This window comes from Saccopteryx bilineata, chromosome X, assembly GCF_036850765.1.
Source record: "Saccopteryx bilineata isolate mSacBil1 chromosome X, mSacBil1_pri_phased_curated, whole genome shotgun sequence".
NCBI lineage: Eukaryota > Metazoa > Chordata > Mammalia > Chiroptera > Emballonuridae > Saccopteryx > Saccopteryx bilineata.
The window spans coordinates 132,298,472-132,323,417 of NC_089502.1; the positions used below are offsets into that span (position 1 = coordinate 132,298,472).

The following is a 24,946-nucleotide window of genomic DNA, read 5'->3' on the forward strand; positions in this document are numbered from 1 at the left end:
GCTGTAATGAAACTTACTTTATAAAAACAGGTGGCAGGCTATAGTTTGCTGACCCTTGGCCGGGAATGACAGTCTTTATTTCAGCTTATTATCCGTATATTTTTCTTTTGTCAAGAGCTAGAAAGCCAGAGGAACTCGATGACTATAAATGAACTTGAATCATTTTCTTTTGGGTTGAGCATAGTTGTGAGCATAATAGCAATTTGGGAATATACTTCCCTAAACCCTTGTTGGGAAGAATAGAAACCAGAAGGCTTATAAGGGATGATTCTACTTGGCCAAAGCTTGTCATTGTTCAAAAAGTAGAACAGGCTGTCACTTACGGGTGTGTAGTGGCCTTTATGTATTCCTCATTCTCTTTATGGTTATGTTGGGTGGCCATAGTCACATATAGTCACATCACCATATTGGCCATCATTTCATTTTATAGGAGCAAGTGCTTCTTTAATAACTTTAAGGTACAAAAATGTAGAAAATGGTGGTTTTAAAACATCGTGTTATACTGAGTTGTGGTCATTATAGTTGATTTTCAGAAAGCTGAAGCATAAAAATAGTCAAAGAGGCATTTTAAAATTTCAAACTACAATCTTGTTTTTATTTTATCTATCCTCACAGGAAATAAAAAAGGAGATGAAGAAAGACCATCTCTCCAGCAAAGCTCCAGAGAAGCCCATGCACGAAATGTCCAGTGGAAATGTTTTGCTGTCTTCTGAAACAATTCTGAGAACCAATAAGAGAGGTATGGAAAAGAAGAAAGAGCCCGTTCCCCACACTCAGACCCAAACTGGAGACCTCTGGGCTAACTGTGTCAGACCTCAAATTGCTGAAAAATTGACTGGCATTTGCCCTTTTGTGTTTTTTAGTATCAATCTCGGACATACCCACACAGCAAATAACAATATAATAACTCTGATAAAGGGAACTAATGATATTTTTGATAGTGGAAAAGTAGACTCAATTTGTAAATGATGATTTTTCTAGGACTTTAGCTGTTGCTTTCATACCTGTTTTTATGGCTGGAAGGTGACTTGAGAGAAAGCTATGGGGCAGGCTGAGCTGTCCATATCTGGCCAGGCTCTCTCTTTAACTTAGAGCAGGCTTTCTCAGCGTCTTTCTCTAACTGCTGGGCCCCTGAACACAGGCCTTGTCTCCCCTAGTTTAGGAGACAGTATGGACAAAAGTAGAGCTCATCCATCCATCTAGCCAAGAGACCCTTAACCATCTTATTTTCCTCTTTTGAGACCTCAAGGCGGATTTTTAGGTATCAGCTCATAGGAGTTTGTTTTCTCCCATATCCCTGCTTTGTGACGTTGTTGGAGGTGATAGGAGAGAAAATATAAGACTGCAGAGAGATCTTGATTCACTTTTAGATTCTGATCACTCTAGTTTCCCTGGGTTTTTTCCCCAACCATGCCCTCATGGTTGATCAACCTGGTCGTGCACTAGGCCTGCCCGTGGTCAGTTAGCATTCAGCTGCAGGCTTTTCACAGGCTTATTACTTCCTTAAAGAGAGATATAGAGCTGTTCAAAAGCAGGAGCAGGAAATGTATTAGCAAAGAGTTCCATTAAAAAAAAGGCAAGTTTACATAACACAGGGAAGAACAGCTAATCTTTCATAAAATTTAGACAGCATAAGAATTTATCCAATAAACTGTCCATTGATCATAGTGCTTGAGACATTAGCTTTGTGTCTCCCTTCCTGCTTCTTCCTCTACCCTCTCCAGCTGCCCTGGGTTACATTTCCTTTTTTGAATTACTCAGATTAAATATTGGCTAGGGGCCCACACTGGTTAGTAGCTATAGCACTTTCTCTCTCCCCCCCTTCCCTCCCCCTTTCCTCTTTCTTTCTTTCTTTCTTTCTTTCTTTCTTTCTTTCTTTCTTTCTTTCTTTCTTTCTTTCTTTCTTCCTTCCTTCCTTCCTTCCTTCCTTCCTTCCTTCCTTCCTTCCTTCCCTCCTTCCTTCCTTCCCTTTTCTTTCCTTTCTTTTCTCTCTCTCTCCCTCTCCCTCTTTCCCTCTCCTTCCCTCTCTCTCTTCCTTTCTCTTTCTCTCCCTCTTTCTCCCCCTCTCTCTTACTCTCTCCCCCTTTCTCTGCCCCCTCTCTCCCTTTCTCTCTCCCCTTCCTCTCTCTTCTTTTCTCTCTCTCTCCCTCTCTGTCTCCCTCTCTCTCTCTGTCTCCCCCTTTCTCTTTCTCTCCCTCTCTCTGCTCCCTCTCCTCTTCTTTCTCCCTCTTTCTCTGTCTTCTTCTCTCTCCCCCCGTCCTCTTTGTCTCCCCCTCTCTCTCCTTCCTTTCTCTTTCTCTCCTTCTCTCTCTCTCCCTCCCTCCCTCCCTCCCTCCCTCCCTCCCTCCCTCCCTCCCTCCTTCCCTCCCTCCTTCCCTCCCTCCTTCTTTCCTTCCTTCCATCTATTCTTTCACATCCTATCTATGCAGGAGATTTCCCATTTTAAGAATTAAGTATACTTTGCTATAAAACTATAGTCATTCCCAAAAGTGCCTCCTGCATTCTTACAAATAGTTCCAGAACTCTCGAGGCCACCTGACCTCATCAGATATGGAGAGACGGAGTTCAGTGAGTCTTTCTACATGTCTCCACACCTCCCTTGCCGATCTGAGCCCTCTGGTTCCTCCTGGTGCTCCTGGGGGCAGTGGGATGAGGAACAGCATACACTTTGATCAGCGGCAAGGCCTCTCTGCTAGCCTTGATTTGTAAAGTAAATAAGAGAATTAAAGTAATTAATTAAATTTAACAAGGTAAGGAATTAATTATGGAATTAAGGTAATTATCTGGATGACTTTGGTAAAATTACCTGAGAACTGTAAATCAACGAAGGAATCAAACTTTTCAGATAATTGTCTCTTTACAACTAAAAATCGGCCTTTGAGGTCCCCTATGAAATTTTTTATTAACCCAAAAATGGCACTAAAAGGGGTGGCTCATTGACAACCTTCCTTTTTTAAGTCACCACCCTAGGCCTGCAGCCTGATTCTGACCAACCTTTTACTCTGAAGTATTTCATATACTGAATCTATCAGTGGTCTGAGACTTCGGCACATGGGGCATTCTGTAAATATGAAACACATGACCAACCATCTTCATTCTGTCCCAGGCTTCACACTGACCCCTGGGTCACCTGGGCCTGACATAAATTTTCAGCTGAAGGGAAGCATTGTGTCCCAGAGCCAGTGCCTCTTCGGCCCTGCCCCCACCCATCAAGACTACCAGGATCCTACTACTCCTTACACCGAACAGCGGTCGGATTGATTGGCCTTGTCAGGCCAGATAAATAGTTCATTGTGCTGAGCTCAAAAGCTACATTTTTCCCACCCCAAATCAATGAAAAACCACTTTTTTCCCCCTTAAAACAAGGATCAGAGGCTAAATCTGTGGGATGATTCTAGTTACTTGGAAACACTTCCGTCCAACCAATTTTTCCAGTTTTATGAGTTGTAGTAAATGACTGAAGTCTCCTCCTTCCCTTTGTTTCCATCCAGCTTTGTCCCTGGAAACCTCTTGGGTGTTTTAGTCTATCGCTGCTGTTACAGAGGAAAGTTGCTTTCAGAGTTAGTTAGCAGCCTGCTTTGATTTCTTACAGTTATAGGAGTCCACTTGTGATACAGCCTTGAACCCTGTGAGAATTTAATAGACTTAACACAAGTTCTTTTTCTTTATCAAAGATGAGACTTCCTTTATATAGGCCTTATCATTTGATACAGGCTTAGCATTGGTTTAATAAAGAAAGATCAAAGTCTATTTCTATTATGAGTCTGAAATTGAACCACTTCACTGGGTCTTGAACTTGACATAATTTTGCTCAATCGTGTCCAGTGGTTTCTGCATTTGGGGACATGCCTCACTTTGCAGCAGGTGTCAGATGGGTTGTGTTACCTCACAGTGTGGGATGAGCTTACCTTCCCAAGGCACCTGCATAAGGTCAAACATACCCTGGGTTTGAAGAAAGCTATCAATAGCCTTGAGAAAGGCCAGAACCATGGAAACATCAGTTTGGGGACTGATTCGTTTCAGTTTTCAGCTTTAACCTTTGCAAATTTCTGCAGAGTTGATTTAAGAAGGTACTGGAATGACTCCATGGGCTTTTCATTTGAGAAAAAGATGTGACTGAAATAGAGAGAGAGAGAAAGCAGGTCCTTTAGATGGCTTGGCAGTCAGCAGCTATGCACTCCAGGCATTAGGACTGTAAGGACAGTTGTGTCTGCCCTACCCCCGGCCACTTCTCTGGGCGTCACCTCAGTGACAGTGAAGGAGCTTTCTGTTTGAAACAAACCCATCCCAAGGAATAAGAAATCATTTTTCATTTCAACTTGCAGCATGGATGTTGTATATCCCAAAGTTATCCCAGACTCGGAATGTTGACAAATTACAGCTAGAAAATTGAAAACTTTTCTTGGAGCCAAATGTCATTCCCATGAACCAGACTGAAAAAGGTTGTCTGTTTCCTCCTGAGAGTGATTTATTATTTTGTTTTTTTCTATCATTAAAACAGTCTAGGAGAATGATGGGCCCTCCTAAATGGGAACATTGCTATATGGATGAGTTTTATAAAAATAAAAACACTCAAACCTCAACTTTAAGAGCAAAATTGAACAAATGGACATTTTAACAGTTAACAGCAAATACACTAAATAATACATACTTGAAAATGAGCAAGGTCTTTTTTTTTATCCATTTGAATATGGACTCTTTTCTACTTGAATGAAAATGAAATTAGAAATCATGGTTTCATCTTTAGATGGGTTTCTTGACCAACTTTATCCGTGTGGCAGGCTGTCTCCAGGCTGTAATCAGTACCCTGCTGGCCTCTGTAAGGACCAGCTTCTTTTTCAGGGCTCTCGCTTCCCAGTGTTTGGCTGGCTCGTGGACCTCATGGGGAAGCTGCCTCCCAACGAACCCTTCACACTGCCTGTAATTTTGGAAATTGTTCCTCCCTACTTGGGTGGATACTGGTGAACGTTCAATAGCACGTTTCCCGCATGCCTGCTATGGGCCTGCCCTTGTGCTTGGTGTTGAGGCCGATGGAAAGACTAGAAAAACACCATTCAGCCCTGTCTGCAAGTAACTGCAATCTATTCTGTGACTTGGGGAATGTTGAGAAAGTGCTGCACATTTGATATCTTTTTTTATGGCAAGGTGGGGATATGTCTCTTACTTACTTCTGTCATTCTGAATGTGAAGCCACTCCACAAGTTTCTGGTCGGCTTTATATGTCCTTGTTTCTATTTCCAGTGTATCATGAATTCAGTGTTTGGTAAGTCTCTATTGTATTTTGCGCATTTATTATCCTTTGCTATTATTATTGTTGTTATTCTTATTGTTATGCTCTCCTGATATAAAATGTATTTTCTAATCATCTTTTTAAGTCGCTCTGCTACTTTGGCATCTACCTTCTGAAAGATAAACTGCTTTACCATCTTTATTTAAGGTTTGTTATGCATTTGCATTTTACTGCCCCTTCCAGAGATTAATGCTGAAAGGTCTGATGGTTTAAAGTATGTTATTCGTTAACACATCTAGCCCTGATGCTCTGAGATGACAGTCAAGTTGAAACGGGGGAAGGTTGCTCTCCGAGTTGGTATATGGATATGACTTTGATTGTACAACATTGTTCTGTGGGCTCATTTCTCATGTGTCTCGTCCTTCAGACAGTTTTAATTCAAAAATTTTCCTTAACAGAGGGATCAACAGCTGCTCTGCCTCTGGTGACACACTGTTGCTTTAAAAGTTAGTACAGAAATTCTTCAGACTTCATTTTGTTTGTGGATGGGTAACACACACATGCCCTTCAACATTAACGTGGGCCTAGTGTTTGCTGCACAGAAGGGCTCTCCATTTTGGTCTGCTGCCTGTAGCTGTCAGAAGGGTTTTACCTAACTTTCCTTACAATTTCAGCACTAGCCATTCATTCCAGTCCCTAAACAGATCTGGCCATAGTGACCTCCCTCCCTTGTTTCTGCTGAAGGAGAAACATTTTATCGAGTTTTATATCTTTAGCATTTACTTAGCTACTTAGAATAGTCTTCTCAAGGCATCTGTTGGCTTGTTCATTAGAATATGAGCATGTGTGTGTGTGTGTGCGCGCAAATGTGCACATGATGGCGTGGGACTCCAGTGTTGGCTCTGAGTCAGTGGCTCAGATCTTGATAGGCTGTTGGCTCTTTTTTGAAATGAAACTGTATACAAAGGATGGGGAAAATGTATCCTTAATAAAGAAAATGTCACCTGCTTTGATTTTCCAGAGCTTTGTGAGATCTGGGGATTTTTTAAATATAGAAACAAGACTTTTTTTTTTCTCATTTCAAATTTTCTTTTAGAAAAACAAATGTGAATTACACCCAGTTACCTAGGAATCTAAAGGTGTGCCGTGTTGGGTCAGATTTTTCTTTGCATTTCCAAATCATATGTTCATTTTATCTAAACGGCTGGCTTTTAATTCTTTTTTAACATTCTTTTCATTTTTATTAAATGTATTGGGGTGACACTGGTTAACATAATTATACAGGTTTCAGGTGCCCAGCTCTACAGCACATCTCTGTGCACCGTACTGTGTTCACCTCCCCCTAAGTCAAGTCTCCGTCCATCACCATTCATGCCCCCATACCCTCCTCACCTCCCCCTCTTGGCATTGTTCTCCAAGTCCATGATTTTTTGGTCCTTTTTTTTGTTCTATTCCTCCATCTCCCTCACCTAGCCCCCCCACAGCCCCCAATAGCTGTCAGCCTGCTCTCTATGTATGAATCTGTCTCTATTTTGCTTGTTAGTTCATTTGTTCATTAGATTCCACATATGAGTGAAATTCTATAATACTTGTCATTCTACTCACTGACTTGTTATTTCACTGAGCATAATGCTCTCCAGGTTCATCCATGCTGTCACAGAGGGTAAGATTTTCTTCTTTTTTATGGTCGTGTAGTATCTGGAAGCAGCCCAAGTGCCCATCAGTAGATGAGTGGATAAAAAAGCTGTGGTGCATTTACACAATGGAATAAATTGCTGGCTTTTATGGACAGCTAGAAGAGTAAGAGTTAAGAGAAGGCATTACTATTGTGTGCAAGTTCTTGGCTATCACCTGAGCTGGTCTTTCCCATGGTGAGATGAAGTTAAAACTGGCAACCTGGCAGTGAAATGGATGGATATAATTTATAGTCATTGAATTATATATATATATGTATATATATAGTCATTCAATAATATATATAAGATATATATATATATAAGATTATGTACATATATATCTATATATATCTGTGAATGTGTCTGTACATTTATACTGTTTTTCCCTCCAGTGGGCCTTTGTTCTTGAAAGTTTGAGAGTAAAGGGACCATAAAGAGGTCATTTAAAGTAACTGATCCCTTGCCTGACCAGGCGGTGGTGCAGTGGATGGAGCATTGGACTGGGACCCAGAGGATCCAGGTTTGAAACCCCGAGGTTGCTGGCTTGAGCATGGGCTCATCTGGTTTGACCACAGCTCACTGGCTTGAACCAGGGTTGCTGGCTTGAGCAAGGGGTCACCTGGTCTGCTGTAGCCCCCAAGTCAAGGCACATGTGGGGGGGCGGTCAATGAACAACTAAGGTGCCACAACAAAGAGTTGATGCTTCTCATCTCCCTTCCCCCCCCTCTCTGTCACAAAAAAACAAAATAACCCCCCCCCAAACAAACAAACAAAACAATAACTGATCCCTGGCTGCTTTTCTGTACAAGTTCTGTTGGGAGCCTATGTAGCGGCCAGAAACTGATGTTAATGTATGTTGCTCTTGTTCATTTTTGTATCTGAGTAGTACTGCCACTTGGGCCTGTAAGTGGAAAAACCATTCTGGAGGGGTGCTGCTATTGTACATTTATCTACATTTTTTTATGTGTGGGTCATTGACAAAATTGGTTTTCAGAATTTTTTTCCTCTTTATCTCCTTTTGATTTCTGTGTGTTGGTTCTAAGACATTAAAACTAGAGTAATGATTGTCCCATGGAACAATTGTTGATTTAGACTTCACTGCACCCCTGCTGGATTTCTACCCAAGTCCACCCAGAGGACCATTCATGAAGTGGTTTTGTGATTGTGGCTCCACCTGCTGGCTCTCCTAGGAAACTCCTCCTCCTGCCTACCTTTTCTTTCTCCCTGGTTGAACCTTGTACAAGATAAGATGTTTTGATTCTTTTGACTTAGTGTTCTCAATTCATACAATTCCATCTCAGACTCAAAATTTCTCATATTACACACATTCTCTCTTTTTTTAAAAATATTTAAAATATTATTGAGGTAACATTGGTTACTAACATGATATAAATTTTAGGTGTGTAACATTATAACTCAGTATCTATATACATACTCTATTCCATGCTTACCACCCAAAGTCTAGTTTCCTTCCGTTACCATCCCAATTTGTTTTCTTCCAACTCCTCTTCACTTCTGGTAACTACCATTCTGTTGTCTGTATCTATGAGTTTTTGTTTTGTTTTGTTAGTATGTTTGTTACTTTTTGGTTTTATATTCCATATACTATAAAATCGTCAGTTTTTGTTCTTTTTTGTCTGACTTATTTCACATAGCATAGTACCCTGAAGATCCACCCATATTTCTGCAAGTGGCCGTATCTCATCTTTTTATGGTTGAGTAATACTCCACTGTATACATGTGCTATATCTTTATTCATTCATCCATCCTTGGACATTTAGGTTATTTCTATGTTTTGATTATTATAACATACATGTTCCCTTTAGCTCCTTTCCTGTCCCTTTAATTTTTTTTTATAGAGACAGAGAGAGAGAGTCAGAGAGAGGGATAGATAGGGACAGACAGACAGGAAGGGAGAGAGATGAGAAGCATCCATCATTAGTTTTTTGTTGCGACACCTTAGTTGTTCATTGATTGCTTTCTCATATGTGCCTTGACTGTGGGACTACAGCAGACCGAGTGACCCATTGCTCAAGCCAGCAACCTTTGGCTCAAGCTGGTGAGCCTTGCTCAAACCAGATGAGTCCGCGCTCAAGCTGGTGACCTCGGGGTTTCGAACCCGGATCCTCCACGTCCCAGTCCAGTGCTCTATCCACTGCACCACTGCCTGGTCAGGCAGCTCCTTTCCTTTCTCTTCTAAAATTTCCTCATTGGGAAAAAAGACCAATAAAAAAAGACAAAAGAAAAGGAAAAAAGACCAATACAATTTATTCATTGACCTCATAGAATCTGTTTTCCCATCTTTGTTCCATCTGTTATATCTCCACAGGCCAAAATCATTATTGATGAGCATGAAAAGGGGACTTTTGCAGGCATGAGTCTGAGTGTAGATATTAATTTGTCACAGTAAAGAATTACACTAAAATCCCTGTAGGTAAGCCAGTCTCCTCCCTAATAGCTCCAAATGCCTAACTATGTAATTCTATGCAGATTTTTGGCTGTGTGGGAGGTTGATGCCCCTAACCCTCAGTTGGTCAAGTCAACTTCTTCATTTCTTGTTGAACCTAGTTTTTCTCAAAGGAACAATATTTTTTTTGCTGATGTTGTTTTCAGTTGTCGGCAGGTGGTAAAATAAAAAGGCAACTGATTTCATTGGCTTTATTGTCATTTGTCAGTTCTCTCTAGGAAGGCCCTTCTTCCCTGGGCATGACCTGACCCTTCTGCCCCCTTCTGGGTGTATAGCACTAAGCCTAAATATTCTGGATAAATAAAAATATTTTTTCTTTAATTTAATCATTTTTTGGTTTCTGTGAGTTGATGATATTGCAGATGTGCCTTGTTTTAGCTACATGGTGGGTTAATCTGGGAGCTTAATCACCACTGTGAGCTTGCTTCTGTGGGAAAAAGCATTCACAGTTCTACATACTGTGCATAACCTCCTTGTAAAGCTGACTTCTTATCTTGTTTTTTATATTGCTGGCATCAGGCCTTAGGTACAGTTTAAAAGCCAGAGAGTCCATATAATTGGGAATGACTGGTGTTTTTCTCATGTTGCTAGGAGTTGATGATTAACATGGTGCAGAAGGCTAGAATTGTACAAGTTCTGAATAATACACCAGGCTCCAAGGATAGTGTTGAGTTCAAGCATGCAGCACCATTGTATGCAGTCCTTATTTATACCAATTCTGAGTTGGAGCTCTGTGTGCCCAAGTTTTTCTGTATAAGGCATGATCTAAAAGGGATGTCATTGTATATTTTCATCTATTAGAGAGGAGACTGTGCAACAAGCATAACACACACAGGTAGAAGCCAGACCAGCATGCCTCAATGTGTGTTGCACGGAATTATAGCCCTGCAAAAGAGTTCACAAAGGGGTGATGGAGAGTGAGAGATAAGGAGACAGAGAAAACTGGCTCTCTGGACAAATTAATTTTGGCTCCAGCTGCACACACTATCACTCTCTTAGAGACTGACAAGCACATTAGCATAGTGCATGCTCTCAGATGTCCTGTGGTAAAGAAACCTGTTTATCTTTGATCACCAAACTCTATTTTACTGAATACTAGTTAGGACGCTGCTTTGGGATGTGCTGGGCTTTAAAATGCAGGGCAAGATGCCATCTAAGCACCTCTGTGACCATCTTCAGAGTCTACCTTGCCCAGGGAATCTTAAAGTGAGTGAGCGGAGGTGGTGGTGTTGGCGCTGTGAAAAATGACTGATGATTCTTTAAAACTTGTGGCTGTGGAAAAACAGTTAGATGATGCTAGGAGAGCATTCCTCGAATCTAAACCTTGAAACCAGTCCTTTTGGTTGTTTTTCAAATGACAAGCTGAAAGAGACTTTTCCCCTTTGATCATTTCTTGGAGCCTTGGATCTAAGAGTGTCTCCCTGGGCTGGGTTTTGACAGGAGAAACAGGCTGAAATGGCTGACCAACTCTACCTGGGACTTGGGTCAGGGTGGAACCGGGACTCCAGAGGCAGATTTGGTCACGGTGACAAAACAGTAGTTCCACGTACTTAATCCCATTGCCTTCTCTACCTGTTTCAGCTGAAAGGTGAGGAATCTTAGCTTTTCTTGATGCCATTAAAACCCTGAATATGCATAAAGCAGAGCTTGTTCACTCTCTTCACCATTAGTGAAGCAGGCTTACATTTTTTTAAAATTATTTATTCATTTTAGAGGAGAGAGGGAAGGGGGTGGGGGAGAGGAGCAGAAAGCATCAACTTGCAATTGCTTCCCGTATGTGCCTTGACCAGGCAAACCCAGGATTTTGAACCGGGGCTCTCAGTGTTCCAGATCTGTGCTCTATCCACTGTGCCGCCACCCCAGGCCAGGCCAGGCTGCCATTTGGAGTTCAGGTGATGAGCCCACATGTGGGGCTGTAAGGAAAGCCACATAGCCTTCCATTGTTAGAGTTATGGAGTTATGGAATCCCTCAGGTGGTTGAGGTCCCTAATGATGGCCTGATGCAGGGACCCACTCCTCAGAATGCCAGGCAAGAATACATGGAGCCTCTCCCCTGGGGACCTGAAAGGGGAACCCTCCGGTTTGGAGGACTGATCTTTGTTAAGGAATGCATGGAATCCTCCTTTCCAAAGGGAGCTTGATGCTCTAGGTAGAGGGCTGGTAGGTTAATTAGATATATTATACTAAGACAGCAGCTGTCCTCATGTGTAGAAAGCCCTGGAAAAGGGGCCTTTTCTTCTATAGTTTCCTTGAATTACACCTGTTGGTCTACCGTCACAGCCTAGTCCCACTGATGCTACCTGCAGCCTTAGCTTAGTCTTTGGACTTGAAGCTTTTTGTGCTTGTGAGGCCCTGAGACTGTTGTTCCCTGAACAACAAGGGTATTTCATGGCACATCTCCCTAACCCACAGTCAGGCCAACAGTGGGCCCAGCTGCAAGGCCAGCTGGGCCGCCCTCCTTATCTCCAACCAGAAAGGGGAAAAAGAGAACAGCCACAATCTTCCAGTGTGCGTGTGTGTGTGTGAGGAAGCACATTTGGGGAGGACTGAGCTGCTTGTTCCATCTGTGTTGCTCTGGAGACCTGAATACACTCAGTGGCAGCAGAGCCTTGTTACAGGAAGAATGTCTGTTGGCAGATTCCAGACCCCACTTCCGCTGTGCCCCCAAAGATTCTGTGTGATTTCGACAAGTCTCACATTCTGTAAAACAAGGACATAAGTCTTGTTAATTCCCTCAAGAAAATTCTAAGGATAAAAATGAGGAAAGAAAATAAGTTTGGGGGCAGAGGGTTAGGGAGTCACTCGCTGAATACAGTAGTTGTTATTATTTTAACCTTCTAGTAAGACCCCAGAGCATTGGGAAGAAATTACAGATTTATGGAAAATAATAATGAAGTGTTGTTTTCATTAAACAACCAGTGGATCAGTTGCCCATGGAGCATTCTCTAAGACAGACCATATGCTAGGGTACAAAAGAAGTTTCAATGAATTTAAAAGGATTAAAATCATACAAAGTATGTTCTCCAACCACAGTGAAATTAAATTAAAAATCAACAACAGGAAGAAATTTACAAATATATGGAAATTAAACAACATACTCTTAAATAACCAGTGGGTCAAAGAAGAATCCATAAGGGAAAGTTTAAAATACTCTGAGATGAGTGAAAATAAAACATAACAACCATTGCTGTTAAAACAATGCTTACAGTAAAATTTATAGCTGCAAATGCCTATATTAAAAAAAGATCTGAAATTAATACCCTAATTTTCTCTTTTTTTCCAGTTTTAGTGACATATAATTGACATATTACATTGTATAAGTTTAAGGTGTACAGTGTGATAATTTGATACATGCATATATTGCAAAATGATTACCATAGTAAGGATAGTTAACATATCCTTAATGTCACATAATTACCAGTGGTTTTTTTTTAGTTGTGGTGGTGAGGACATGAAAGATTTCTTTTTCTCTGTTTGACTTACTTTACTTCTCATAATGTCCTCAAGTGGCAAATGGCAGAATTTCCTTTTTTGTGACTGAATAATATTTCTGTGTCTCTGTGTATATGCATATCACAATTTCTTTTCCATTCATTTGTTGATGAACACTTAGGTTGTTCCCATGTATTGTCTATTGTGAGTAATGCAGCAGTGAGCATGGGTGTACAGATATCTCTTTGAGATAGTGATTTCATTTTCTTTGGATATACACCCAGAAGTGGGTTTGTCTATACCTTTTTGTCCTAAGAAGTTAGGAAAAGAGCCCTGGCCGGTTGGCTCAGCGGTAGAGTGTCGGCCTGGCGTGCAGGAGTCCCGGGTTCGATTCCCGGCCAGGGCACACAGGAGAAGCGTCCATCTGCTTCTCCACCCCTCCCCCCCCCCTCCTTCCTCTCTGTCTCTCTCTTCTCCTCCCGCAACTGAGGCTCCATTGGAGCAAAGATGGCCCGGGCGCTAGGGATGGCTCTGTGGCCTCTGCCTCAGGCGCTAGAATGACTCTGGATGCAACAGGGCAACGCCCCAAAGGGGCAGAACATCGCCCCCTGGTGGGCATACTGGGTGGATCCCGGTCGGGCGCATGCGGGAGTCTGTCTGACTGCCTCCCCGTTTCCAGCTTCGGAAAAATGGAAAAAAAAAAAAAAAAAGAAGTTAGGAAAAGAAGGGTGAAATAAACTCAAAGCAAGAAGAAATAAATAAATAATAAAATTAGAGTGAAAATGAACAAAATAGAGAAGAAAAAAATAGTACAGAAAATTAGTGAAACCAAAAGCTGGTTCTTTGCAATGGTCAACAAAATTGATGAACTTTAGCTACACTAACCAAGAAATAAAGGAGAGAAGATTTAAAGTACAAATAGGGCCCTGGCCAGTTAGCTCAGTGATAGAGTGTCAGTCTGGCGTGTGGATATCCTGGGTTTGATTCCTGGTCAGGGCACTCAGAAGTGCCCATCTGCTTCTCCACCCCTACCCCCTCTTGCCTCTCTCTCTCTCTCTCTCTCTCTCTCTCTCTCTCTCTCTCCCCTTCCTGCAGCCATGGCTCCACTGGAGCGAGTTGGCCTTGGGCACTGAGGATGGCTCCATAGCCTCTGCCTGCTGCACTAAAAATGCTTGGTTGCGGAGCAACGCCCCAGATGTGTAGAGCATCGCCCCCTAGTGGGCTTCCCGGGTGGATCCCGGTTGTGGCGCATGTGGGAGTCTGTCTCTCTGCCTCCCCTCTTCTCACTGAATAAAGTAAAGTAAAGTAAAATAAAAAATTTTAAAAAGTACTGAGAGGAGGAATTAAAAAGGGGACATTAATACTGATTTTAGAGAAACTAAAAGGATTATAAGGGATTACCATGAACAATGTATACACTGCTGACAGGAATGTAAAATGGTGCAGCTGCTTTGGAAAAACAGTGTGGCAGTTCCTCAACCTGTTAAGTATAGAGTTATGTATGACCCAGCATTCTACAACCAAGAGAAATGAAAACATGTGTCCATTTATAAACTTGTACACAGATGTTCACAGCAGCATTATTCTTAATAGCCAGGAAATGGAAACAACCCAAATGTCCATCAGCTGACGAATAGATAAATAAAATTTGGTGTATCCATACAATGGAATATTATCTGACAATAAAAAGGAATGAAGAACCAATACACGCTACAGCATGGATGGGCCTTGAAAACATTATGCTAAGTGAAAGAACCCAGTCACAAAAGATCACATATTGTATGATTCCATTTATATGAAATGTCCAGAGTAGGCAAATCCCTGGAGACAGAAAGTGATTAGCATTTGCCCAGAACTGGGTGTGGGAATGGAAAGTGACTGCTAATGGGCCTGAGGTTTCTTTCTGGCGTGATGGAAATGTTCTAAAATTAGATAGATGTGATGGTTGCATAATTCTGTAAATATATAAAAACCATTTAATTGTACACTTCAAATGGGTGAATTGTATGGTATGGAAATTATATTTCCATAAAGGTGTTTTTAAAAAGATGGCCACACAAATTGGTGTTAAAGTTCATTGTCTGGCTGTGCCTGTCCGTCTGTCTCTTTGTTATGACCCATACCACTACCCCTCCCAGCAGAGGGACAAGGGCAAAATGTGACATTCTGTTTATTTAAGTCTTTAAAATTATATATTTCTCAGTGAAGCTTTATATGTGTATTTTCCTTTATTCAATCAGTTGCCTAGGAGATAGTGGGTCTGAGAGATAAAAAAGACACTGTTTTTCTGGGGATGACCTAAATATTAGATAATCGATTTGAGAAGGGTAGAGAACTGACTATGGCATTTTATTGTTCATTTGAGAAAAAATGACATTCCTTGTAAATCAAAAGCCAAACCTCTTATATTCTGAATTCTATACTTCACACAGCCTTTGCTGGAAAGGAAAGAATCCATTTATGGTTGCAATTTTTCTTGCCATTGTCAGAAACCCTGTGTTGGCTATTTTTACTCATCAATCTTTATTTGCAACTCTGATGATTTCTTTAGGGAAGATTCTTAGATGTGAAATTACCAGACAAAGCATGTATATACTTTATGGGACTTTAAGGTATTATCATATTGATTTCTTGAAGACTTTTACCAATTTGCACCACCACCAGAGTGGGAGAGTGCTTATTAGTGTTTTAAGCTTGAATTCCTTGATTAATAGAGTGCTTGAACAATTTTTTCTCTATCATTTGTTTGTATTCTTTGTTCTTATATTGAGGTCTTTATATTTTTCTTAGTGATCAGTATGCTATTCCTTTGTCATTTATGGAAAATTGTGCTTCCCAATTTGTTGGCTTTTTATTTTGTTTACAATTGATTTTGATGTACAGAAATAGTACATTTTTATGCAGATTAGTATATTGATGTTATACAATTCCTCTGAATAAATCCTCACCTGATTTTTCTTCTTCTTTATACTGACTTTCTTACTTATAATTTTTAATCTATAGGGAATTTTGGTGTATAGTGTGAGGTTAGTGTGCGAATTGATTTTTATTTTGAAAGAGCCATCTCATTTATCATACAATGGGATTATATATAAGTGCGTTTTTCTGGACCTTCAATTCATTACCATTAATGTGTCGTGCTATTTCTGTATCAAGGTAGTTCTCTACTGTGACTTTATAATGCATATTAATATACAGTCTAGCTTTTTGTCCTTCCAGTTATCACTCTTCATTTTCAAAAATATTTTAGCTATTGTCACCTGTTTATTCTAAAAATCATGTTATCAAGTTTGAAAAAAATTTCATTGGGATTTGGCTTTGAATTACATCAAAATTATAAATCAATTTAGAAAGAATTGACATTTTCCTAACTTTGTTTTTTAAAATTTTGTATTGTATCATACATTCTCTATATACAAGTGCATAAGTGAAAACCTTTCTCCCCCTCACCACTCCTCCCCAACATCACAGTGAGCCAAATATTGTAAATATATCACCAAAATAAAACATGTATTCCAATTCTGAATTCTAAGAAGCTGATTCTAGTGACCCAGAGACACAGGGTCTTACCCTAAATGTCGGTATGGTTTTATTAGTGTGGTCTTGCTTACTCCTTATAATGTTACTCCTACGTAGATTGTTGTTATTATTGGCTTTTATAAATAGGATGTTTTTCCTCTCGTCTTTTTTTCCTATCGCTGATCCACAGAAGAATTTAACTTTTGAATTTTTCTGTTATAGTAATAGCCCTTTGTGGAATGCTCTTGTTAATTAAAAATGTTTCCTTTTAATACTAGAAGAATTCTTAGTACTTATCAGTCACTAGCTTTCAGAAGGAGGAGGAATGGAAATGACAAAATGTTATGTTTGAATAAGATGATTTATAAACAAAAATTTCTTAACTTGGATAGAACTTTATAGTTTATAGAGAGAGAGACTGACTCACTTCTTAGAATAATCCCATGAAGGGCAGTAAGAGAAGCATCATTATCAGTCCATTTAAAACAGGGGTAGTCAACCTTTTTATACCTACCGCCCACTTTTGTATCTCTGTTAGTAGTAACATTTTCTAACCACTCACTGGTTCCACAGTAATGGTGATTTATAAAGTAGGGAAGTAACTTTACTTTATAAAATTTATAAAGCAGAGTTACAGAAAGTGCAAACATATAATAATAATTATTTACCAAGTACTTTAGGTCAGATTTTCGCTAAGTTTGGCAGAATAAATCTTTATAAAACAACTTACTATAGTTAAATCTATCTTTTTATTTATACTTTGGTTGCTCCGCTACCGCCCACCATGAAAGCTGGAACACCCACTAGTGGGCGGTAGAGACCAGGCTGACTACCACTGATTTAAAATATAAGGAAACTGAGGTGGGAAGAAGTGAAACATGACATCCAAGGCACTAATGGAGACAGACATAGAAGGGCTGTTATTTGCTGTCTTCATTTTACAAGAATATCTTTAATGGCCCTGGCTGGGTGGCTCAGTGGATAGATTGCCGAGGTCATAGGTTTTTTTTTTTTTTTTTTTTTTAATAAATTTTTATTAATGGTAATGGGATGACATTAATAAATCAGGGTACATATATTCAAAGAAAACATGTCTAGGTTATTTTGTTATCAAATTATGTTGCAAACCCCTCGCCCAAAGTCAGATTGTCCTCCGTCACCCTCTATCTAGTTCTCTGTGCCCCTCCCCCTCCCCCTAACTCTCTCCCTCCCTCCCTCCCATGTCCTCCCTCCCCCCCCACCCTTGGTAACCACCACACTCTTGTCCATGTCTCTTAGTCTCATTTTTATGTTCCACCAATGTATGGAATCATGTAGTTCTTGTTTTTTTCTGATTTGCTTATTTCACTCCTTATAATGTTATCAAGATCCCACCATTTTGCTGTAAATGATCTGATGTCATCATTTCTTATGGCTGAGTAGTATTCCATGGTGTATATGTGCCACATCTTCTTTATCCAGTCTTCTATTGAAGGGCTTTTTGGTTGTTTCCATGTCTTGGCCACTGTGAACAGTGCTGCAATGAACATGGGGCTACATGTGTCTTCACGTATCAATGTTTCTGAGGTTTTGGGGTATATACCCAGTAGAGGGATTGCTGGGTCATAAGGTAGTTCTATTTGCAGTTTTTTGAGGAACCACCATACTTTCCTCCATAATGGTTGTACTACTTTACAGTCCCACCAACAGTGAATGAGGGTTCCTTTTTCTCCACAGCCTCTCCAACATTTGCTATTACCCGTCTTGTTGATAATAGCTAATCTAACAGGAGTGAGGTGGTATCTCATTGTAGTTTTGATTTGCATTTCTCTAATAACTAATGAAGCTGAACATCTTTTCATATATCTGTTGGCCATTTGTATCTCTTCCTGGGAGAAGTGTCTGTTCATGTCCTCTTCCCATTTTTTTATTGGATTGTTTGTTTGTTTGTTGTTGAGTTTTATGAGTTCTTTGTAAATTTTGGATATTAGGCCCTTATCTGAGCTGTCGTTTGAAAATATCAGTTCCCATATAGTTGGCTGTCTGTTTATTTTGATATCAGTTTCTCTTGCTGAGCAAAAACTTTTAATTCTGATGTAGTCCCATTCATTTATCTTTGCCTTCACTTCTCTTGCCATTGGAGTCAAGTTCATAAAATGTTCTTTAAAACCCAGGTCCATGATTTTAGTACCTATGTCTTCTTCTATGTACTTTATTGTTTCAGGTCTCATATTTAGGTCTTTGATCCATTTTGAATTAATTTTAGTACACGGGGACAGGCTGTAGTCGAGTTTCATTCTTTTGCATGTGGCTTTCCAGTTTTCCCAACACCATTTGTTGAAGAGGCTTTCTTTTCTCCATTGTGTGTTGTTGGCCCCTTTATCAAAGATTATTTGACCATATATATGTGGTTTTATTTCTGGGCTTTCTATTCTGTTCCATTGGTCTGAGTGTCTATTTTTTTGCCAATACCATGCTGTTTTGATTATCGTGGCCCTATAATATAGTTTAAAGTCAGGTATTGTAATGCCCCCAGCTTCATTCTTTTTCCTTAGGATTGTTTTGGCTATTCGGGGTTTTTTATAGTTCCATATAAATCTGATGATTTTTTGTTCCATTTCTTTAAAAAATCTCATAGGGATTTTGATGGGAATTGCATTAAATTTGTATATTGCTTTGGGTAATATGGCCATTTTGATTATATTTATTCTTCCTATCCAAGAACAAGGAATATTTTTCCATCTCATTGTATCTTTTTTGATTTCCCTTAACAATGCTTTGTAATTTTCATTATATAGGTCCTTTACGTTCTTTGTTATGTTTATTCCTAGGTATTTTATTTTTTTTGTTGCAATCGTGAAGGGGATTATTTTTTTGAGTTCGTTTTCTAATATTTCATTGTTGGCATATAGAAAGGCTATGGACTTTTGTATGTTAATTTTGTATCCTGCGACCTTACTGTATTGGTTTATTGTTTCTAATAATCTTTTTGTGGAGTCCTTCGGGTTTTCGATGTATAGGATCATATCATCAGCAAAAAGTGATAGCTTTACTTCTTCTTTTCCGATATGGATGCCTTTTATTTCTTTGTCTTGTCTGATTGCTCTGGCCAGAACTTCTAGCACCACGTTGAATAAGAGTGGAGAGAGTGGACAACCCTGTCTTGTTCCTGATTTAAGGTAGAAAGTCCCGAGGTCATAGGTTTGATCTATCATCAGGGCACATATGAAAAGCAACCAATGAGTGCACAACTAAATGGAACAACTAAGTGGAACAATGAGTTGATGCTTTTCTCTGTCTCTCCCTTTCTCCTCCTCCCCTCTCTCCTTCCCTCCCTCCTTCCCTCTCTCTCTCACTCACTCTTTCACCCTCAAATCAAATGGAAAATATTTAAAAATATGTATCTGCAGTAATATGAGTAATAGTGTCAGAGAAGCCTTAGTGAATGGCTGATCTTAAATTATTACTTTTGGACACTTGTGGCTGCATTTCACTCAATTAATACACTCAGATTCCTCTTCGTGTGTGTGTATGCATATGCGTGCATGTGAGCACATGTTTAGATTTTGATTTTCTTAACTTGATGGTAACCTCCCTGAAAGAAGAAGCCACATGGTATTCATCTTGGAACCAATTTTAGTTACTGGATGGAAGTATGTACTTTTGCTCAAACACTCTAACTCTGTTGAAAACAAGTTGCCAAAAGGAAAACTACCAGAGGGAAAACACACTTATTAAGTTCTCTATTTAAGGAGAAGCTGCTGCAATTCTGTGATCCAGAGAAATTATCTTTGGTTAGTGAGGGCTGAGGGAGAGAGGAAACTTATTAAGTGTCTGTTGTGGAAAGTGGATCATGACAGTAAGTACTGAATCTAGCTCTAGGCCTGATAAAGGACCATTAGTAGAGAGTGAGAAAGTGAACTACATTTCCAAAGGAAGAAATTTGAACTAGATCTTGAGTAACAAGATTGCAAGTAGAATTAAGTTATAAGAGTGACTGTTGGTGAGAAGGCTCCTAAAGGTTTCACGTTTCCTACTATAACATAAGAGGGAAGTGGGAGAGTGTATCCAGGGTGAGGGGAGGCTTAGCGTTTATGTGATTATTTTAATCTGCATTTGGTTTTATACCCTTCTGCAAGGTGTTTTTTTTTTGTTGTTGTTGTTTGTTTGTTTTACATACAACAGTCTCTCTGCTCTCCTCTTTGTGTTAGAGTCCATGGACCAGATGCAGCCTTTCCTTTCTCCCTGGGCTTCTAACTCTAATATTTGAGTGCTCATCATCACCATTATCCTATCCAGGCAGAGAAAGTAAAGGTTTTAACTAAAAGAGATCTTTGGATTATGTGATTGTATGTTGATTTGCTTGTCAGGAACCCGCTATTTTGAGTCATCAGTGATTAGTATTGTGTTTTCACATTTCAGTTCAAGTAATACCTACCTGTGTAGCCACCCCAGCGGGCTGGCTGATGGTGCTGGCACTCTGGAACAAGGAGCACTGCTCCTCCTCACTCTCTTTTGCTACCTTGCCTTCTCCTATCCCCAGGGCCCACTTGGATGGACTCTTCAGTATAGTCATTCCTTACAAAGAGAAATCATATTTTCAGAATATTTTGCTATCGAGTTTTCTCCTTATTTCTTAAAATTTTTTTAATTAATTTTAATGGGGTGACATTGATAAATCAGGGTACATATATTCAGAGAAAACATCTCCAGGTTATTTTGAGATTTGATTATGTTGCATACCCATTAACCAAAGTCAAATTGTCTTCCATCACTTCTATCTGGTTTTCTTTGTGCCCCTCCCCCTCCCCCACCCCCTCCCTCTTCTTCTCCTTCCCCTCAACTACCACACTCCTTATTTCTTTTAACCCCTTTCTAGGCCATGGTATTTAACAGATTAAAGCAAATAAATAAACAACAGCATACTGTCAATAATAATCTTATTTTAAGTTAAAATTTTTTTCATTGATTTTTAGAGAGAGAAGAAGGGAGAAGGAGGAGGGGGGAGAGAGACAGAGAGACGAACATTGATTTGTTGCTCCACACATCCATGCTCTCACTGGTTGATTCTTATATGTGCTCTGACCCAGGATCGAACCCACTAGCTTGTATCAGGATGATGTTCTTACCAACAGAGCCACCTGGCAAGGGCTTAATAGTTATCTTTTTTAGAAAGGTTGTTTAGGGGGAAATGATACCAGTTGTTTTATGTTTGGCTTTTAAAAAGCTTTAAAGCAACTCTTTGATAATATCACTGGGAATAGTTTCTTTCTTGAGAAGAAATTGGCTCCCTTTATAATTTAATTTTACTAACTCATTGATTTTGTAATCATTGATAAAAGGTAAGGCCCTTAAAGTTATATATGAAGAGTAAAAGTAGCCAAGTTACCAATGTGTCTGACACTGTGTGGGCAGGGACAAGCAAACCAAGATAGGCCAGGAATGGAAACTATGATCCCATTGTGTACATATAATTACACTTACAAAAATACTCCACGCTCTCCTCCTAAGCTTTGGCCTTAGAGTTTGGACCTTCTTTCACGGAATTTGTGTTCAATTCAGTCATATTTAAGAGCCTCCTTTCCTCTTTCCTTCTCCCCCTGGCTCCCTATCCATCCTTCTCTGGGTGATGCCTTACCCTGTAAACCCCATCCCATTTGGGAACAGGGTGTGTATATGTGTGCATATGTTAAGTGTGTGTCATTAGCTCTTATTTACATCATGCAGGCTTGACAGAAGTAACATGGATCATTGAAATGCAGGGATGCTCCACAGACACCATCCTGCAGTTTAACAATCAATCTTTTATTAGAAAGGCTTATGGAGGATGCTATTTCACTTTGCTCATTCCCTACTGTCCTCTCAGGTGGAGGTGTTAATAAATTTTAAAATGACCAAAGCTACACAGCAAGAAGGAAGAGAGGAAGACAAGCAAGCATCAGTTGGGTGGTTACACAGGATCAATTTTCTCTCCCCCCACATCTTCATAAATTATGAACTGTATCGATCTATTCATATTGATGTATGAACTCCTATCAAAAGCCCAAGTTGATGTGGAAAATGCAAAGTGGTCAAGGAGTGTTGGCTCTGTACTGAAACAAAACCAAACCGCACAGGCCTGAATGGCCTCCCTTTCAATCTTTAGATTGCATATAGCGAAAGGCCACTGGGCCTGGGTAACCGGCAAGATTTGATAACAGTTGACAAATATCCTGTCCATTTTCAATGGCTTAGATCTTGACTGTAAGTTTGGTGAGGCTGAAAAACCATTTATATTGCTTTTTCTCCCTCATACTTCTGCCCAAGATGATTCAGAAACCAAGAACTTGTGGGACATGCATATAAATCTCAGCTCTAGCAGACAGTAGCCATCTTGGGAAGGTCATTTCACCTTTTGAAGCATCAGTTTCTTCATCTGCAAGTTGAAAGGTTGATTAAGAAGTTTCTAGTATTCTTTGATCCAGGGACCCTTTGTAAAAGTTTTTGTCCCTTTGGGTGACAAATTCTTGTACCTTCATTAGCACATTACTGGTTTTTCAGATTAGAGTCACAGTGTTACTTATATATAGTCCTGCAAAGCATTTTAACCTGTGTACTCACTTTTGGGCCAGGTAAGCCTTTTGGAATGTTGAAAAGCATAAGAATCCTACTCTTTTCATAAATCCTTCTCAGGATCCCTAGGAAAGAATATTAGGGTTCATTCTCATGCTATCTATAGCCCATTTCTCACGTCTACAGCCAGAAAATTTTTGCTAAATGAACCAGGTTCCCACATGACCTGTCAGAAGCTTCTGGAGAGCTTTACAGGATTCTGGTTCTTTGCTGAGAAAACCCCATGGGGATTTTGTTGAGTAATGAAGTTAAAACAGTGTTTCTGCCTTTGGTAAACCACCCGTTCTCACCCACTGCACAGCAGTATGTGTTCTCTACTGCGCAGGCGTGGCTGGGTGGCGAGATGTGGTTAACTTTGCATTCAGCTCAGCATGCTTCAGCATCCTACCTCCCCCAAAGGCTTTTCTGTATCATCTCCGTGTTTATTTCAGTGAATGTGAGAAACAGCCCTTCATGGTAAATTGGATTGAATTGCAAACTCGCAGTGCCAATCACATCCTGCCAACCTTGTTAGATGATGCCTGAAGACTGTTAGCTAAGTGATGCGTTTTTTAAAACATGTTTAATATTTCAAAATAAAATTTTAATAATGATATATAAAAAGAGATTGAGAAGGGACTTGAACAAATACCTGTTCACCCATGTTCATAGCAGCATAATTCACAGTAGACAAAAGGTGGAAGCCTTATAAAAAGGAAGACATGTGACACCACAACATGGATGAACCCGAGAATATTATGTCAAGTGAAACAAGCCAGTCACAAAAGGATAAATGCTGTGTGATTCCGCTTATATGAGGCACCGAGACCAAAGTCAGAGAGACAGAATGTAGAAGGGTGGTTACCAGGGGCTGAGGGCATGGGAATGGGAAGTTTATGTTTAATGGGTATGGAGTTTCAGTTTGGGAAGATGAAAAAAATTTGGAAATAGATGATGGTGATAGTTGTACACTGATGTGAATGTGCTTAATGTGGCAGACCTGTACACTTTAAAGTAGCTAAAATGTTAAGTTTTAGGTTGTATGTTTTACCAAAATAGAAAAAGGATAAAAAATAATATGAGAAATACTCAACACTCTTCTATCTAGTATCAGATAAGAGATTTTAAAAATTAGCAATTGCAGGTGACATATCATATATGTCACTCTTTCTCAGTTGCATATTGTGTGTGTGTGTGTGTGTGTGTGTGTGTGCGCGCGTGCATTTTGAGGAGTGAAGGATGACTTGGGAAAGAGAGTTCTGTGTCAGGAGAGCTTTCTTTCTGCTTTATTTTACATTTGCATGTGTTGGCTAAAGATAACCATACAATAAGCAGGGGGTGAACCTCTCCTTTAAAATTAATGTTTCTAGAAACTTCTAAAAAGAAATCTGTCTCAAAACTTTTGTTTGCCATTTGGGCCTTGATGAACATGGAGAAACAGTCAAGAGAAATACCACTGAGCTTACCAGGAAAGAAGAATGATGCAGTATATTTGCAGCCTTTATCCTCACGGAGTGAGCATTTCAAACACCTTTGAGGACCTGCTGTGGTCCAAGTGTTGCTGTGTCAGTTATCAGTTGCCACAATGATGCTGCATAACAAGCAGCCGCTAAACCTCAGTGGCGTGCTACAACAGGCATGTACTGCTTCTGAATCTGGGGCCAGCTGGAAGCTAGCAGGGTGGCTTTTCTCAGTGTCTGGAGGTCTGCTGACATTTCTCTTGAGCTCGCATGCATGCCTGGGGTGACTCAAATGCTCTAGCCGGCTAGCTTGAGCACGTTTGCATGGCAGTGATGGGCATGCAACAGAGCCAGTAGACACGTCTGAGTTTTCATGGGAACTGGGCTCCAAATTGGCACCCTGCTACTTCCACTGTACTTCGTTTTCCAAAACAAGTCATTTGGTGTGTGTATAGGGAATCTACTCTGTCTAAGGGAGGCAATCTAAAGTCATGTGATAAGGCTTAGATATGGTGAGGGGAGAGGAATTAGGGCCTAAATGTAGTCTGTGGTATACCTGACCACAGAGTGTTGCAGTAGAGACATCTAGGCC

The 24,946-nt window shown here is 40.1% G+C and overlaps 1 protein-coding gene across 8 annotated transcripts in view; it reads left to right on the forward strand.

The window, feature by feature from the left end:
* Window positions 1–24,946, forward strand: part of SH3KBP1 (SH3 domain containing kinase binding protein 1) — a 467,100-nt gene that overhangs the window by 256,115 nt on the left and 186,039 nt on the right. For all 8 annotated transcript variants that reach the window (XM_066248853.1, XM_066248849.1, XM_066248852.1 and 5 more), the window contains one exon: window positions 616–739. In XM_066248853.1, the coding sequence (XP_066104950.1) occupies window positions 631–739 (109 nt within the window). In that variant the 5' untranslated portion in view covers window positions 616–630. The remainder of the gene's footprint in view (window positions 1–615; window positions 740–24,946) is intronic.